General features: G+C 55.5%; 1 protein-coding gene across 2 annotated transcripts; it reads right to left on the bottom strand.

Annotated features, from left to right (window-relative positions):
• Positions 1-1,273: 1,273 nt before the first annotated feature.
• On the bottom strand, positions 1,274-14,666 carry LOC144487639 (maternal B9.10 protein-like). Of its 2 annotated transcripts, XR_013496441.1 has the most exons (5): positions 14,483-14,664; positions 10,551-10,688; positions 9,657-9,867; positions 2,514-4,014; positions 1,274-2,194 (listed from the first exon to the last, which is right to left on the bottom strand). XR_013496441.1 is itself a non-coding variant. In XM_078205716.1 (4 exons), exons 1-4 carry the CDS (start codon positions 14,653-14,655, stop codon positions 3,808-3,810), a joined length of 729 nt encoding a protein of 242 aa, XP_078061842.1. In that variant the 5' UTR covers positions 14,656-14,666; the 3' UTR covers positions 1,274-3,807. The 2 variants fall into 2 exon arrangements, 1 of the variants encoding a protein (XP_078061842.1); XM_078205716.1 differs by having other exon boundaries at positions 1,274-4,014; positions 14,483-14,666.
• Positions 14,667-18,409: the final 3,743 nt, after the last annotated feature.

Raw genomic sequence — 18,409 nt, 5'->3', positions numbered from 1 at the left:
TAATGGGTCTGTGTTCCTGAACGGCTCCTTTACTCACCTGGCCAAAGTGTTGGATTCTTTTCGTTCTGAACTCTGCTGTTTGTTCTCTTCTAGGAATCAAAATAGACACACGATCGATCAAAATGAAGCATCTAATGATGACCTTTTGACAGGGGAGACCGGTTAATGTGAAGCACAGGGCCTTGTGACAACAGCACCTGAGCATCAGGATGGAGCGTCTGGAGAACAAAACCTTCTGGGGAACAGGACTGTCCAACACTGAGTGAGTCTCCACCGCACTGAGGTTGGGAGGGTTAAATTAATTCACGACAGGGAGTTACTCAGTGGTTCCTTGTGGGTGATTGAGGGTAGCATTGAGATCAGAATCACTTCCCGCTGACCACGAGCCCTCGTCACTCGTAGAGTCTCAGGAAAGATCACTAAATGCACAGCACCCAGTGTTTAGATCCTGTGATCTGATAAGATAGGAGTGGTTCCAGCTCAACGAGGAGCCTCCCTGTAAACCTGAGCCTACCTATTGAACCAATGTCTGGCAACTCGACTGCAGGAGCCATCACAGATGGAGACATTCTTACAACTTCAAACCTTTCGCTTCAGACAACACAACATGTCAACTTTAAAACACATCAGGACTACAACACAGACCCAACTTAATTCTCTCTTAGAAATATTGTTCTCCCTTTAAACTTGTGTGTTAATATTGTTTGTCCTTAAACTTTGTATTAAATGTTTTAATTTAAAGTTTGACTGATACAAAGTTAAACTTTGCATTAATAAATATTGTTTGCCCTTGTAGTTGTCTGTGGGTAACACAGTGGGTTAGCACTACTGCCTCACAGCGCCAGGGACCCATGTTCGATTCTCGGCTTGGGTCACTGTCTGTGTGGAGTTTGCACATTCTCCCCGTGTCTGCGTGGGTTTCTTCCGGGTGCTCCAGTTTCCTCCCGCAGTCCAAAAGATGTGCTGGTTAGGTGCAATGGCCATGCTAAATTCTCTCTGTGTACCCGAACAGGCGCCGGAGTGTGGTGACTAGGGGAGTTGCACAGTAACTTCATTGCAGTGTTAATGTAAGCCTTACTGGTGACTAATAAACAAACTTTAATTTTTAGTTAAATGTTTTTATTTGAGGTTAAATTTGGTGTATTAATAAATGTTAAACTTTGTCCGTATTAACACAGGTTGGCAGTGGGGGTGGGCAGCGTGGGAGAACCACTCTGTGATCAGAGTACAGCGCCTCGTCTCTCTCACCAGTGACTGACCAATATTCCCTCACCCGATAATCCCAAAGGGTCTCGCAGCCAATGAACACGGTGAGACATCTGATAGGAGGAGCTCCAACCCTTACAGAAACGCAAACAGCAGCCGGTGAATTTTATTTTGAACGTAGTGGTTTAATTTCCTTTACACACACACAAGGGCAAGACATTCAGAATAAACTGCTAACGATCCATTTGACTAAACACTTCAACATGTTAACTGACAGTCAATAAATACTGAGTTTTATAAAAGCCTCCCCCATTCACAAATTGGGGGGCAGTAACACTGCTTTTTCTCTAACATCTGTGACGAGCTGGAGAGACATAAACCAGGATAAAAAGAATAAAAGATTAGATTAAATCCCCCTACACACAGCAGGACAAAATGACATTAACATCTAATCTCGCAAGCAGGGAATACAGACACAAACATCGGATAAGGGGACACATCGAGAGGATAATGGGAAACACATTAAAACACCGGGGCAAGAACAGGCAGTCCCATTAACACGGACACACACCATACAGATGCAAATTGACAAAGTCTACCAGGGAACTTCCTGACCGGATAGGATACATATTCTTAGTGTTAATCTGTTCGAATCGAAACTGCCCGCCAAATCTTCAGGGCAGCAATTAAAGAGTCCCGCCACTTTTTAGGTATTGTAAAAATGTATGAGCAAATGTTCCCGCTCGAATTTGGATTCCTATAAATATCCAGAGCGAATGTGTAACAGTTGAGATCATCGTGGCCATGCCACTGTTTCTGAGCTGGCTACGGGGGTCTCCCTGGGATCCCAGTAATTATACAATAAAGAAAAACACTTTGAACCTTGCCTTGAGACTCGACCTCTTGAATGCACTGGTACAAGGGATTTTTCCCTCCAACACCCAATTGAACCCGGGTCCCTGGTGCTGTGAGGCAGCAGTGCTAACCACTGTGTTACCCAGCTGGGAATCGAACCCGGGTCCCTGGCGCTGTGAGGCAGCAGTGCTAACCACTGTACAACCCAGCTGGGAATCGAACCTGGGTCCCTGGCGCTGTGAGGCAGCAGTGCTAATCACTGTGTCACCGTGCCCCCGGGAATCGAACCCGGGTCCCTGGCGCTGTGAGGCAGCAGTGCTAACCACTGTACAACCCAGCTGGGAATCGAACCTGGGTCCCTGGCACTGTGAGGCAGCAGTGCTAACCACTGTGTTACCCAGCTGGGAATCGAACCCGGGTCCCTGGTGCTGTGAGGCAGCAGTGCTAACCACTGTACAACCCAGCTGGGAATCGAACCTGGGTCCCTGGCGCTGTGAGGCAGCAGTGCTAACCACTGTGTTACCCAGCTGGGAATCGAACCTGGGTCCCTGGCGCTGTGAGGCAGCAGGGCTAACCACTGTACAACCCTGGCAAATATAATTTAAATGACCCAATATTCATTTTTAAAAATCATTTCAATCCTAGATTTTGTCCCCATGTTTTTGAACTCCAGTTCGTTCCACTGACACCAGGTGCCTGCTGGAGCCTCGCTCGGTGGATGTGGACGGGCTATTTGACTATGACAGGCATCACAGTTAAGCTTCGTACCAGAGAGAGGCTCAGATTTCAACAGGAGGGCGTAGACAGTGATCAGGAAATATAAGAAATGTACAAAAACATGATGATTTGACAGGTACGTTTGAACAGAGACTCTGGGTTATTTTAATTTAATATCATGCACTCTCCAATAGAAATATTATAAATAACAAACAGCTGTCAGGCAATGTGGACACATCTTACATTTTCTGATATCCCTGAGTGTTTAGATTTATAATACAGAAACTGCCTCAATTTCTGTATAAAATATACACAGACAGGCAATGGTACGAACCGTACAGACAGTGACATACACGCAGAGTGAATGTAATATACAACAATATTCCCGGCTCATTCACACGCACACACACAATGTTGTACACAGCAATATTCATTCACAGTGAATGTTGTACACAGCAATATTCCTCTCTCAATCATTCACACACAATGTTGTACACAGCATTATTCTTCTCAATAATTACACACACACGTTATCTACAGTACAATTCCTGACTCGTTCACATACACATAAAATGTTATGTACAGCAATATTCCCAATCATTCTCACACAGAATGCATACAGCAATATTTCTGACTCATTCTCACACACACACACACACGAGTACACACACGAGTACACACACGAGTACACACACGAGTACACACACGAGTACACACACGAGTACACACACGAGTACACACACGAGTACACACACACTGCATACAGCAATATTTCTGACAGTATTGTATACAGCAATATTCCTTATGCACACGTTGTATTGAATAATATTCCCCTCACACATGCACACGGTGTTGTATACAACAATATTCCTCCCACACACGGTGTTGTATACAGCAATATTCCTCTCACACGGACACGCACGATTGCAGACCTGCCCATAGGTGTTAGTACAGAGTGATCAAGTATAGGGTTGCTCACAGCTCAGCGACAGTGAGGTATCCGATCCATCTGGTCAGCCAGGACGCTGGTCATTTGCGCCTTTTGCCCATCTTTGAACGGTGTGGCTGCCCCTGAGGCAGGAGGAAGCCCGGCGGAGGTCGCAATGCGCTGTCCAGTCTGGGCACCAGGTAGTAAGTGACCAGGGGCACAGGTTGGTAGAAGGCAGTGCTGTACTGCACCAGCTTGTGAGGGTACTGAGGCCAGGTGGCCGCGGGGAAGGAGAAACTTCCGGAAACCTGAGAAAATCAATTGAAGCAACTAAACAACATTTCCAAGCACACACACTCCCTTCCATCCCCAGCCCAGTCCCCCGTGTTCCGACCTGCATTCCTCTAGCGCCCGTCACCACCTCAAAGATTTTGCAACCAATGAAAGAATTTAGCTGAAGTGTGATCACAGCCAAATAGTTGGAAACGCAGCAGCCAATCTGCAACAGCAAGATCCCACAAACAGCAATGGCCCAGAGCATTTTTAAAGTGATGTTGTTTGAGGGATAAACATCGGGCCCAGGGCACCAGGGAGACCTCCCCTCCCTTTTCTTCCAGATGGTGACCATGGGGTCTTTTACATCCACCCTAAGGCAGACAGTGCCTTGGATTAATGTGGCATCAAAATGCCAGTGAGAGACAGAGCGAGAGTGAGAATGAGAGCGACAGAGAAAGTCAGAGAGGTTTAGGGAGGAATCCCAGAAGTGAAGGCCCCCGGGCAGCTGAAGGCACGGCCGCCAATGGCGGAGCGATGGGAATCGGGGGGATGCTCAAGAGGCCGGAATTGGAGGAGTGCTGAGATCTTGGAGGGTTGTAGGGACTGGAGGAGGTTACAGAGATAGGGAGGGGTGTAGGGACTGGAGGAGGTTACAGAGATAGGGAGGGGTGTAGGGACTGGAGGAGGTTACAGAGATAGGGAGGGTTGTAGGGACTGGAGGAGGTTACAGAGATAGGGAGGGTTGTAGGGACTGGAGGAGGTTACAGAGATAGGGAGGGGTGTAGGGACTGGAGGAGGTTACAGAGATAGGGAGGGGTGTAGGGGCTGGAGGAGGTTACAGAGATAGGGAGGGGTGTAGGGACTGGAGGAGGTTACAGAGATAGGGAGGGTTGTAGGGGCTGGAGGAGGTTACAGGGATAGGGCGGGGTGTAGGGGCTGGAGGAGGTTACAGAGATAGGGAGGAGTGTAGGGGCTGGAGGAGGTTACAGAGATAGGGAGGGGTGTAGGGTCTGGAGGTGTTTACAGAGATAGGGAGGGGTGTCGGGGCTGGAGGAGGTTACTGAGATAGGGAGGGGTGTAGGGGCTGGAGGAGGTTACAGAGCTAGGGAGGGTTGTAGGGGCTGGAGGAGGTTACAGAAATAGGGAGGGTTGTAGGGGCTGGAGGAGGTTACAGAGATAGGGCGGGGTGTAGGGGCTGGAGGAGGTTACAGAAATAGGGAGGGTTGTAGGGGCTGGAGGAGGTTATAGAGCTAGGGAGGGTTGTAGGGGCTGGAGGAGGTTACAGAGATAGGGAGGGGTGTAGGGGCTGGAGGGGGTTACGGAGATAGGGAGGGGTGTAGGGGCTGGAGGAGGTTACAGAGATAGGGAGGGGTGTAGGGGCTGGAGGAGGTTACAGAAATAGGGAGGGGTGTAGGGGCTGGAGGAGGTTACAGAAATAGGGAGGGGTGTAGGGGCTGGAGGAGGTTACAGAGATAGGGATGGGTGTAGGGGCTGGAGGAGGTTACAGAAGTAGGGAGGGGCTGGAGGGGGTTACAGAAATAGGGAGGGGTGTCGGGGCTGGAGGAGGTTACAGAGATAGGGAGGGGTGTAGGGGCTGGAGGAGGTTACAGAAATAGGGAGGGGTGTCGGGGCTGGAGGAGGTTACAGAGATAGGGAGGGGTGGAGGGGCTGGAGGAGGTTACAGAAATAGGGAGGGGCTGGAGGAGGTTATAGAGCTAGGGAGGGTTGTAGGGGCTGGAGGAGGTTACAGAAATAGGGAGGGTTGTAGGGGCTGGAGGAGGTTATAGAGCTAGGGAGGATTGTAGGGGCTGGAGGAGGTTACAGAAATAGGGAGGGGTGTAGGGGCTGGAGGAGGTTACAGAGATAGGGAGGGGTGTAGGGGCTGGAGGAGGTTACACAAATAGGGACGGGCTGGAGGAGGTTATAGAGCTAGGGAGGGTTGTAGGGGCTGGAGGAGGTTACAGAAATAGGGAGGGTTGTAGGGGCTGGAGGAGGTTACAGAAATAGGGAGGGGTGTAGGGGCTGGAGGAGGTTACAGAAATAGGGAGGGGTGTAGGGGCTGGAGGAGGTTACAGAGATAGGGAGGGGTGTTGGGGCTGGAGGAGGTTACAGAGATAGGGAGGGGTGTAGGGGCTGGAGGAGGTTACAGAGATAGGGAGGTGTGTAGGGGCTGGAGGAGGTTACAGAGATAGGGAGGGGTGTCGGGGCTGGAGGAGGTTACAGAAATAGGGAGGGGCTGGAGGAGGTTATAGAGCTAGGGAGGGTTGTAGGGGCTGGAGGAAGTTACAGAGATAGGGAGGGTTGTAGGGGCTGGAGGAGGTTACAGAGATAGGGAGGGTTGTAGGGGCTGGAGGAGGTTACAGAAATAGGGAGGGGTGTAGGGGCTGGAGGAGGTTATAGAGCTAGGGAGGGTTGTAGGTGCTGGAGGAGGTTACAGAAATAGGGAGGGGTGTAGGGGCTGGAGGAGGTTACAGAGATAGGGAGGGGTGTAGGGGCTGGAGGAGGTTACAGAAGTAGGGAGGGGCTGGAGGGGGTTACAGAAATAGGGAGGGGTGTCGGGGCTGGAGGAGGTTACAGAGATAGGGAGGGGTGTAGGGGCTGGAGGAGGTTACAGAAATAGGGAGGGGTGTAGGGGCTGGAGGAGGTTACAGAAGTAGGAAGGGGCTGGAGGGGGTTACAGAAATAGGGAGGGGTGTCGGGGCTGGAGGAGGTTACAGAGATAGGGAGGGGTGTAGGGGCTGGAGGAGGTTACAGAGATAGGGAGGGGTGTAGGGGCTGGAGGAGGTTACAGAAGTAGGGAGGGGCTGGAGGGGGTTACAGAAATAGGGAGGGGTGTCGGGGCTGGAGGAGGTTACAGAGATAGGGAGGGGTGTAGGGGCTGGAGGAGGTTACAGAAATAGGGAGGGGTGTCGGGGCTGGAGGTGGTTACAAAGATAGGGAGGGGTGTCGGGGCTGGAGGAGATTACAGAGATAGGGAGGGGTGTAGGGTCTGGAGGAGGTTGCAGAAATAGGGAGGGGTGTCGGGGCTGGAGGAGGTTACAGAGATAGGGAGGGGTGTCGGGGCTGGAGGAGGTTACAGAAATAGGGAGGGTGTAGGGACTGGAGGAGGTTGCAGAAATAGGGAGGGGTGTCGGGGCTGGAGGAGGTTACAGAGATAGGGAGGGGTGTCGGGGCTGGAGGAGGTTACAGAGATAGGGAGGGGTGTCGGGGCTGGAGGAGGTTACAGAGATAGGGAGGGGTGTCGGGGCTGGAGGAGGTTACAGAGATAGGGAGGGGTGTCGGGGCTGGAGGAGGTTACAGAGATAGGGAGGGGTGTCGGGGCTGGAGGAGGTTACAGAAATAGGGAGGGTTGTAGGGGCTGGAGGAGGTTATAGAGCTAGGGAGGGTTGCAGGGGCTGGAGGAGGTTACAGAGATAGGGAGGGGTGTAGGGGCTGGAGGGGGTTACGGAGATAGGGAGGGGTGTAGGGGCTGGAGGAGGTTACAGAGATAGGGAGGGTTGTAGGAGCTGGAGGAGGTTACAGAAATAGGGAGGGGTGTAGGGGCTGGAGGAGGTTACAGAAATAGGGAGGGGTGTAGGGGCTGGAGGAGGTTACAGAGATAGGGAGGGGTGTAGGGGCTGGAGGAGGTTACAGAAGTAGGGAGGGGCTGGAGGGGGTTACAGAAATAGGGAGGGGTGTCGGGGCTGGAGGAGGTTACAGAGATAGGGAGGGGTGTAGGGGCTGGAGGAGGTTACAGAAATAGGGAGGGGTGTCGGGGCTGGAGGAGGTTACAGAGATAGGGAGGGGTGTAGGGGCTGGAGGAGGTTACATAAATAGGGAGGGGCTGGAGGGGCTGGAGGAGGTTATAGAGCTAGGGAGGGTTGTAGGGGCTGGAGGAGGTTACAGAAATAGGGAGGGTTGTAGGGGCTGGAGGAGGTTATAGAGCTAGGGAGGATTGTAGGGGCTGGAGGAGGTTACAGAAATAGGGAGGGGTGTAGGGGCTGGAGGAGGTTACAGAGATAGGGAGGGGTGTAGGGGCTGGAGGAGGTTACAGAAATAGGGAGGGGCTGGAGGAGGTTATAGAGCTAGGGAGGGTTGTAGGGGCTGGAGGAGGTTACAGAAATAGGGAGGGTTGTAGGGGCTGGAGGAGGTTACAGAAATAGGGAGGGGTGTAGGGGATGGAGGAGGTTACAGAAATAGGGAGGGGTGTAGGGGCTGGAGGAGGTTACAGAGATAGGGAGGGGTGTAGGGGCTGGAGGAGGTTACAGAGATAGGGAGGGGTGTAGGGGCTGGAGGAGGTTACAGAAGTAGGGAGGGGTGTTGGGGCTGGAGGAGGTTACAGAGATAGGGAGGTGTGTAGGGGCTGGAGGAGGTTACAGAGATAGGGAGGGGTGTCGGGGCTGGAGGAGGTTACAGAAATAGGGAGGGGCTGGAGGAGGTTATAGAGCTAGGGAGGGATGTAGGGGCTGGAGGAGGTTACAGAGATAGGGAGGGTTGTAGGGGCTGGAGGAGGTTACAGAGATAGGGAGGGTTGTAGGGGCTGGAGGAGGTTACAGAGCTAGGGAGGGTTGTAGGGGCTGGAGGAGGTTACAGAAATAGGGAGGGGTGTAGGGGCTGGAGGAGGTTACAGAGATAGGGAGGGGTGTAGGGGCTGGAGGAGGTTACAGAAGTAGGGAGGGGCTGGAGGGGGTTACAGAAATAGGGAGGGGTGTCGGGGCTGGAGGAGGTTACAGAGATAGGGAGGGGTGTAGGGGCTGGAGGAGGTTACAGAAATAGGGAGGGGTGTAGGGGCTGGAGGAGGTTACAGAAGTAGGGAGGGGCTGGAGGGGGTTACAGAAATAGGGAGGGGTGTCGGGGCTGGAGGAGGTTACAGAGATAGGGAGGGGTGTAGGGGCTGGAGGAGGTTACAGAGATAGGGAGCGGTGTCGGGGCTGGAGGAGGTTACAGAAGTAGGGAGGGGTGTCGGGGCTGGAGGAGGTTACAGAGATAGGGAGGGGTGTCGGGGCTGGAGGAGGTTACAGAAATAGGGAGGGGTGTCGGGGCTGGAGGAGGTTACAGAGATAGGGAGGGGTGTAGGGGCTGGAGGAGGTTACAGAAATAGGGAGGGGTGTCGGGGCTGGAGGAGGTTACAGAGATAGGGAGGGGTGTCGGGGCTGAAGGAGGTTACAGAGATTGGGAGGGGTGTAGGGTCTGGAGGAGGTTACAGAGATAGGGAGGGGTGTCGGGGCTGGAGGAGGTTACAGAAATAGGGAGGGTGTAGGGACTGGAGGAGGTTGCAGAAATAGGGAGGGGTGTCGGGGCTGGAGGAGGTTACAGAGATAGGGAGGGGTGTCGGGGCTGGAGGAGGTTACAGAAATAGGGAGGGTGTAGGGACTGGAGGAGGTTGCAGAAATAGGGAGGGGTGTCGGGGCTGGAGGAGGTTACAGAGATAGGGAGGGGTGTCGGGGCTGGAGGAGGTTACAGAGATAGGGAGGGGTGTAGGGGCTGGAGGAGGTTGCAGAGATAGGGTTGCTGGAACCGGGAGGTCAGTGTGGGGTCAGTGCGTGACAAGTGGAGATGGTTGAATGGGTCTCAGTTCGGGCTGGGTAATGGGGGCAGTTGGAGGTTTAATTGAGTGGTGAATGTGGCTGAGAGTTTGTTCATTCTGACCTCCCCCTGACCTCCAGCCCAGATACTCGATATTCCTGTCACTCACCCTGTGATGAGAGGCAGCAGCTTTTGCCGTCGGCTCCTTGGTTGTTTGTCCCTTGATACGTTCCTCATCGTCTGACGAGGTGTCTGAGTGGTAATCGGACGTGCTGGCCCCCGATGACACTTCACTGCTCTGCTCAGAGTCCAGCGATCCCGGCTTCCTGGAGTCCTCTTCAAACTCAGCCACGGTGAAGGGTTGACTGCCCTCTCCAGACCTACAGCGATTCAGAAAACCAGACTGAGTGTGAACCTCAGACAGGGTCGTGACAAAACAGCCGCCCGCACGAACACCACACACAGCGCAGAGAAGTTCACTACACGGAGAATGAGAGACTGAGTGCGTCTGGCCCCCAAACCGTGATCCAGCATGCGCATGGGCACGAGGGCGAGAGACACCGAGACCCTATCCCCCCTTTTGAAAGTTCCTGTTGAATCTGCTTCCACCGCCCTGTCAGGCAGCGCCTTCCAGATCACAACAACTCGCTGTGTGTCCAAAATAAAATTCCCCTCATCTCCCCCCCGCTCTGGTTCTTTCCCCGATTCTCTTCAATCTGTGTCCCCCCTGGTTACCGAGCCTCCTGTCACTGGAAACACTTTCTCCTCATTCACTCCATCCAAACCCCCTCCCTCCCCCTCGTGATTCTGAACGCCTCGATTCAATCTCCCCCTGAACCTTCTCCGCTCCGAGGGGAGCGATCCCAGCTTCTCCCCGTCTCTCCGCGTGAACTGAAGCCCCCTCATCCCTGGGAATGTTCTGGTAAATCTCCCTCTCCAAGGTCCTGACGTTCTTCCCAAAGAGAATTGAGGTCAGAACTGGACCCGAGACTGAGACTGGGGTTGATTGTAGACAAGCCCCTGTGTCGGTCTCTGTTGCTAATCGATCTGTGTGTAGACTCACCGACACCACACCTCTCTGGGATCGATCCACAGCGTAATCTCCTTGGGAAGTTTCAGTTGATTATAGTCCAGCTCACAGTCCTGACATGCCAGGAGCAGTGTGGGGTCTATTTTCTGTTTCCTGTTTATCCGAATGCACCTATCAGGAAGAAGGAAAAATAAACTGATGGAATATTCAACATTATTGTCGCATTTCCAAACTCACCCCAAATTAACCTTTCACCCCCCCAAGTCACTCACCAATTAACAGCAGCTCCTAATCCAACCTCCACTCAAAATCTGTCAAATTACTCCTCACTAACTACCTATCTCCGTAACATCCTCCAGCCCCAACACCCCTCCCTATCTCTGTAACCTCCTCCAGCCCCAACACCCCTCCCTATCTCTGTAACCTCCTCCAGCCCCAACACCCCTCCCTATCTCTGTAACCTCCTCCAGCCCCTACAACCCTCCCTATCTCTGTAACCTCCTCCAGCCCCAACACCCCTCCCTATCTCTGTAACCTCCTGCAACCCCTACAACCCTCCCGATCTCTGTAACCTCCTCCAGCCCCAACACCCCTCCCTATCTCTGTAACCTCCTCCAGCCCCAACACCCCTCCCTATCTGTAACCTCCTCCAGACCCGACAACCCTCCCAATCTCTGTAACTTCATCCCGTCCCGATCTCTAACCTCCCCCAGCCCCGACACCTCCCCCATCTCTGTAACCTTCTCCAGCCCCGACAACCCTATCTCCATAACCTCCTCCAATCCCTACAACCCTCCCTATCCCTGTAACCTCTGCCAGCCCCTACAACCCTCCCTATCTCCATAACCTCTTCCAGCACCTACAACCCTCCCCATCTCTGTAACCTCCTCCAGCTCTTACACCCCTCCATATCTCCGTAACCTCCTCCAGCCCCTACAACCTTCCCTATCTCTGTAACCCCCTCCAGCCCCTACACCCCTATCTCTGTAACCTCTTCCAGCCCCTACACCCCTCCCTATTGTTGTAACCTCCTCCAGCTCCTACACCCCTCCATATCTCCGTAACCTCCTCCAGCCCCTACAACCTTCCCTATCTCTGTAACCCCCTCCAGCCCCTACACCCCTATCTCTGTAACCTCCTCCAGCCCCTACAACCCCTCCCTATCTCTAACCTTATGGCGGCCCGGTAGCACAGTGGTTAGCACTGCTGCTTCACAGCTCCAGGGTCCCGGGTTCGATTCCCGGCTCGGGTCACTGTCTGTGTGGAGTTTGTACATTCTCCTCGTGTCTGCGTGGGTTTCCTCCGGGTGCTCCGGTTTCCTCCCACAGTCCAAAGATGTGCGGGTTAGGGTGATTGGCCAGGTTAAAAATTGCCCCTTAGAGTCCTGGGATGCGTAGGTTAGAGGGATTAGCGGGTAAAATATGTGGGGGTAGGGCCTGGGTGGGATTGTGGTCGGTGCAGACTCGATGGGCCGAATGGCCTCCTTCTGCACTGTAGGGTTTCTATGAGTTCTATGATTTCTATCTATGTAACCTCCTCCAGCGCCGACAACCCTCATCTCTGAAACCTCCTCCAGCCCCTACACTCTTCCCTATCTCTAACCTTCTCCAGCCCCTACACCCCACCCTATCTCTGTAACCTTCTCCAGCCCCGACAACCCTATCTCCATAACCTCCTCCAAACCCTACAACCCTCCCCATCTCTGTAACCTCTGCCAGCCCCACTCCTCCTCCCTATCTCCATAACCTCCTGCAGCCCCAAAACCCTCCCTATCTCTAACCCCCTCCAGCCCCTACACCCCCCTCGCTGTAACCTCTGCCAGCCCCTACACCCCCCCATCACTGTAACCGCCTTCAGCCCCTACACCCCGCCCTATCACTGTAACCTTCTCCAGCCCCGACAACCCTATCTCCATAACCTCCTGCAGCCCCTACAACCCTCCCTATCTCTGTAACCTCCTCCAACCCCTACAACTGTCCCTATCTCTGTAACCTCTGCCAGCCCCACTCCTTCTCCCCATCTCCATAACCTCCTCCAGTCCCTACAACCTTCCCTATCTCTGTAACCTCCTGTAGCTCCAACAACCCTCCCTCTGTAATCTCCAGCCCCTACACCCCTCCCTATCTCTTGTAACCTCCTCCAGCCCCGACAACCGTCCCTATCACTGTAACCTCCTCCAACACTGCCAGATCACTGCACTCCTCCAATTCTGACTACGAGGCTGACATTCTGACTCAAAATCCTCAAACACAGAAACACCTTTACAATATAAATGGCAATGTATAAACACAGACAGAAAATGCTGCAAAAATTCTATCCAGCATTTTCTGTTTAAATTTCAGGTTCCCAGCAGCCAATATTTTGCTTTTGGTTCAGTGCTATATAAATGCAAGTTGTTGTTACTTTTTGTTTCCTGTAATAACGGGCACCGCCAGTAGATGGCGCAGCGCAACCACATTGAGGGCGAAGCACAGCACGAGGGACAACTGCCAAAGGGCAGAGCTGCATTTCGATAGCGCCTATCCGAACACAGGACCACCCAAAGTGTTTCACAGACAAGGAAAGATTTTTTGGGGGGAGTATGGTCACCGTTGTGGGAAAAACAGCAGCCAACTTGTGCACAGCAAGATCCCACAGACAGCACTGTGATGATAAAGCATATCAATTAATTTTTTTTACTGAAGGATAAATATTGGCCCCTGGACGCTGAAGAGAACTCCACCCCACTCACCCCCACCCTTGTTCTAACAAATAATTCTTTCACATCCATCCCGAGAGAGGATGGTTTAATGGATCATCCTGAAAGGCAGCATCTCCGACAGTGCGGCACTCCCTCAGCACTGACCCTCTGACACTGCGGCACTCCCTCAGTACTGACCCACTGACAGTGCGGCACTCCCTCAGTACTGACCCTCTGACAGTGCGGCACTCCCTCAGTACTGACCCACTGACAGTGCGGCACTCCCTCAGTACTGACCCTCTGACAGTGCGGCACTCCCTCAGTACTGACCCTCTGACAGTGCGGCACTCCCTCAGTACTGACCCTCTGACAGTGCGGCACTCCCTCAGCACTGACCCTCTGACAGTGCGGCACTCCCTCAGCACTGACACTCTGACAGTGCGGCACTCCCTCCGTACTGACCCTCTGACAGTGCGGCACTCCCTCAGTACTGACCTTCTGACAGTGCGGCACTCCCTCAGTACTGACCCTCTGACAGTGCGGCACTCCCTCAGTACTGACCCTCTGACAGTGCGGCACTCCCTCAGTACTGACCCTCTGACAGTGCGGCACTCCCTCAGTACTGACCCTCTGACAGTGCGGCACTCCCTCAGCACTGACCCCCTGACAGTGCGGCACTCCCTCAGCACTGACCCTCTGACAGTGCGGCACTCCCTCAGCACTGACCCTCTGATAGTGCGGCACTCCCTCAGTACTGACCCTCTGACAGTGTGGCACTCCCTCAGTACTGACCCTCTGACACTGCGGCACTCCCTCAGCACTGACCCTCTGACAGTGCGGCACTCCCTCAGTACTGACCCTCTGACAGTGCGGCACTCCCTCAGTACTGACCCTCTGACAGTGCGGCACTCCCTCAGCACTGACCCTCTGACAGTGCGGCACTCCCTCAGCACTGACCCTCTGACAGTGCGGCACTCCCTCAGCACTGACCCTCTGACAATGCGGCACTCCCTCAGCACTGACCCTCTGACAGTGCGGCACTCCCTCAGTACTGACCCTCTGACAGTGCGGCACTCCCTCAGCACTGACCCAATATTCATACTGTTCCCATGACAGATATGGTGATTGGGTGGGGGGGGGGGGAGGGGTGGCTGGAGATGGAGAGGGGGGTGGGAAGAGGCTGGTGTGGGGCAGGAATGCCAGCCTGGAGCAGAGGGGCCGAATGGCCAGAATATCACATCACAGAGAGAGGTCAACATAGTGAGCAGCTCTGCTGATTGGTTACCTGTACGCCTGTCCTTTGCTGGGATTGGCTGGGTACCAATGCCCCAGGTATCTCTGGCGTAGCACCTCCCGCAGTTTCTCCCCAAACTCCTCAATCTTATCCGGTTGCAGATCACTCCGTCTGCTGACCAAGCGCACCAGGAAGACCACTCCGGCTCCAATCTCCTCCCTCATCCTCCTCCGATGTGTCTGAGTGAGAAAGTGACTGGGTTAAAGCGTATTCACCTGCCTCTCCAGCCAGTATTACAGAACAGGTGAGCTATTCGACTGCAGTGGCATCGCTGACGAGCCCAATTCAAGGCAGGCACCTCGGTGGAGGGCAGGCGGGGAGAACCTGTTGAGGTGTAAAAAATCAGGAGGGACAGAGATAGGAAGGAACCATTCCCCTTGGTAGAGGAATCACAGATTTACAGATCGGGGGCAGGAGATTTGGGAAAAACTCTTTGAGCCAGAGGGTGATGGGAATCTGAAACTTGCTGCCTGAAAGAGTGATAGAGGTGGGAACACTCAACATTTAAGAAGTGCTGGAAAATGGGCTGAGAACAGATCGGTGCTCGATGGGCCAGCACATACTCGATGGGCAGAAGGGCCTCTTTCTTGCTGTAAAACACCAAGTTGTACTTCATGTTAAACCTGTGTTGAATCTTGTTCAGACCACACTGGGGAGAACTGTACACAATTCTGGTCGCCACGTTATTGAAGGGTTATCCAAACACTGGGGAGGGTGCGGCGAAGACTTACAAAGGAAGATCCCAGAAATGTGGCTGGTAAACATTGCGATACACAGCAAGATCCCACAGAGGGCAATGCCGTAACATCCCGCGTCACCGGATCTATATTTGTGAACCATATTGGCAGAGGGCAACAATGTTATCCTGACTCCCACCTCCAACACTGAGACAACCCCCCCCCCCGACACACACACACGACCCCCCCCGACACACACACACGACCCCCCCCGACACACACACACGACCCCCCCGACACACACACGACACCCCCCAACACACACACACACACGACCCCCCCCCCCGACACACACACACACGACCCCCCCCAACACACACACACACGACCCCCCCCAACACACACACACACGACCCCCCCGACACACACACGACACCCCCCAACACACACACACACACACACACGACCCCCCCCCCCGACACACACACACACGACCCCCCCCAACACACACACACACACACACACGACCCCCCCCCCGACACACACACACACGACCCCCCCCCCGACACACACACACACGACACCCCCCAACACACACACACACGACCCCCCCCCCGACACACACGACCCCCCCCAACACACACACACACGACCCCCCGACACACACACACACACGACCCCCCCCAACACACACACACACGACCCCCCCCAACACACACACACACGACACCCCCCCCGACACACACACACACGACCCCCCCGACACACACACACACGACCCCCCCCAACACACACACACACGACCCCCCCCAACACACACACACACGACCCCCCCCAACACACACACACACGACCCCCCCGACACACACACACACACGACCCCCCCAACACACACACACACGACCCCCCCCCAACACACACACACACGACCCCCCCCAACACACACACACACGACCCCCCCGACACACACACACACGACCCCCCCCAACACACACACACACGACCCCCCCGACACACACACACACGACCCCCCCCCAACACACACACACACGACCCCCCCCAACACACACACACACGACCCCCCCGACACACACACACACGACCCCCCCCCCCAACACACACACACACGACCCCCCCCAACACACACACACACGACCCCCCCCCGACACACACACACACGACCCCCCCCCAACACACACACACACGACCCCCCCCCGACACACACACACACGACCCCCCCCAACACACACACACACGACCCCCCCCCGACACACACACACACGACCCCCCCCCAACACACACACACACGACCCCCCCCCGACACACACACACACGACCCCCCCCCAACACACACACACACGACCCCCCCCCAACACACACACACACGACCCCCCCCCAACACACACACACACGACCCCCCCCCAACACACACACACGACCCCCCCCCACACACACACACACGACCCCCCCCAACACACACACACACGACCCCCCCCCAACACACACACACACGACCCCCCCGACACACACACACGAACCCCCCAATACACACACACACGACCCCCCCGACACACACACACACACGACCCCCCCCAACACACACACACGACCCCCCCCCGACACACACACACACGACCCCCCCGACACACACACACACGACCCCCCCCCAACACACACACACGACCCCCCCCCGACACACACACACACGACCCCCCCCAACACACACACACACGACCCCCCCCCAACACACACACACGACCCCCCCCCGACACACACACACACGACCCCCCCCCGACACACACACACATGACCCCCCCCCAACACACACACACACGACCCCCCCCAACACACACACACACGACCCCCCCCCGACACACACACACACGACCCCCCCCCAACACACACACACACGACCCCCCCCCAACACACACACACACGACCCCCCCCAACACACACACACACGACCCCCCCCCAACACACACACACACGACCCCCCCAACACACACACACACGACCCCCCCCAACACACACACACACGACCCCCCCGACACACACACACACACGACCCCCCCCCGACACACACACACGACCCCCCCCCAACACACACACACACGACCCCCCCCCAACACACACACACACGACCCCCCCCAACACACACACACACACACGACCCCCCCCCGACACACACACACACACGACCCCCCCGACACACACACACACGACCCCCCCCCAACACACACACACACGACCCCCCCGACACACACACACACACGACCCCCCCCCGACACACACACACGACCCCCCCCCAACACACACACACGACCCCCCCCCAACACACACACACACGACCCCCCCCAACACACACACACACGACCCCCCCAACACACACACACACGACCCCCCCCAACACACACACACACGACCCCCCCCCAACACACACACACACGACCCCCCCCCGACACACACACACACACGACCCCCCCCCGACACACACACACGACCCCCCCCCAACACACACACACACGACCCCCCCCCCAACACACACACACACGACCCCCCCCCAACACACACACACACACACGACCCCCCCCCGACACACACACACACACGACCCCCCCGACACACACACACACGACCCCCCCGACACACACACACACGACCCCCCCCAACACACACACACACGACCCCCCCGACACACACACACACACGACCCCCCCGACACACACACACACACGACCCCCCCCCAACACACACACACACGACCCCCCCGACACACACACACACACGACCCCCCCCCGACACACACACACGACCCCCCCCCAACACACACACACGACCCCCCCCCAACACACACACACACGACCCCCCCCAACACACACACACACGACCCCCCCCAACACACACACACACACACGACCCCCCCCCGACACACACACACACACACGACCCCCCCGACACACACACACACGACCCCCCCCCAACACACACACACACGACCCCCCCCAACACACACACACACACACGACCCCCCCCCAACACACACACACACGACCCCCCCGACACACACACACACACACGACCCCCCCCCAACACACACACACACGACCCCCCCCCAACACACACACACACGACCCCCCCCAACACACACACACACGACCCCCCCCGACACACACACACACGACCCCCCCCAACACACACACACGACCCCCCCAACACACACACACGACCCCCCCCAACACAC

Source organism: Mustelus asterias, unplaced genomic scaffold (assembly GCF_964213995.1).
Source record: "Mustelus asterias unplaced genomic scaffold, sMusAst1.hap1.1 HAP1_SCAFFOLD_944, whole genome shotgun sequence".
NCBI lineage: Eukaryota > Metazoa > Chordata > Chondrichthyes > Carcharhiniformes > Triakidae > Mustelus > Mustelus asterias.
The sequence above is the reverse complement of the archived record's forward strand: the minus strand, read 5'-3'. Positions and strand labels throughout refer to the sequence as shown.

Excerpts from the sequence above, each read along its gene's own strand:
- LOC144487639 (XM_078205716.1), bottom strand. The coding sequence starts at position 14,655 with ATGAGGGAGGAGATTGGAGCCGGAGTGGTCTTCCTGGTGCGCTTGGTC. Across the intron at positions 9,868-10,550 it reads CCCAGAGAGGTGTGGTGTCG|GTCTGGAGAGGGCAGTCAAC; the intron begins GTGAGTCTACAC and ends GAATCGCTGTAG. Across the intron at positions 4,015-9,656 it reads CTGCTGCCTCTCATCACAGG|GTTTCCGGAAGTTTCTCCTT; the intron begins GTGAGTGACAGG and ends TGATTTTCTCAG.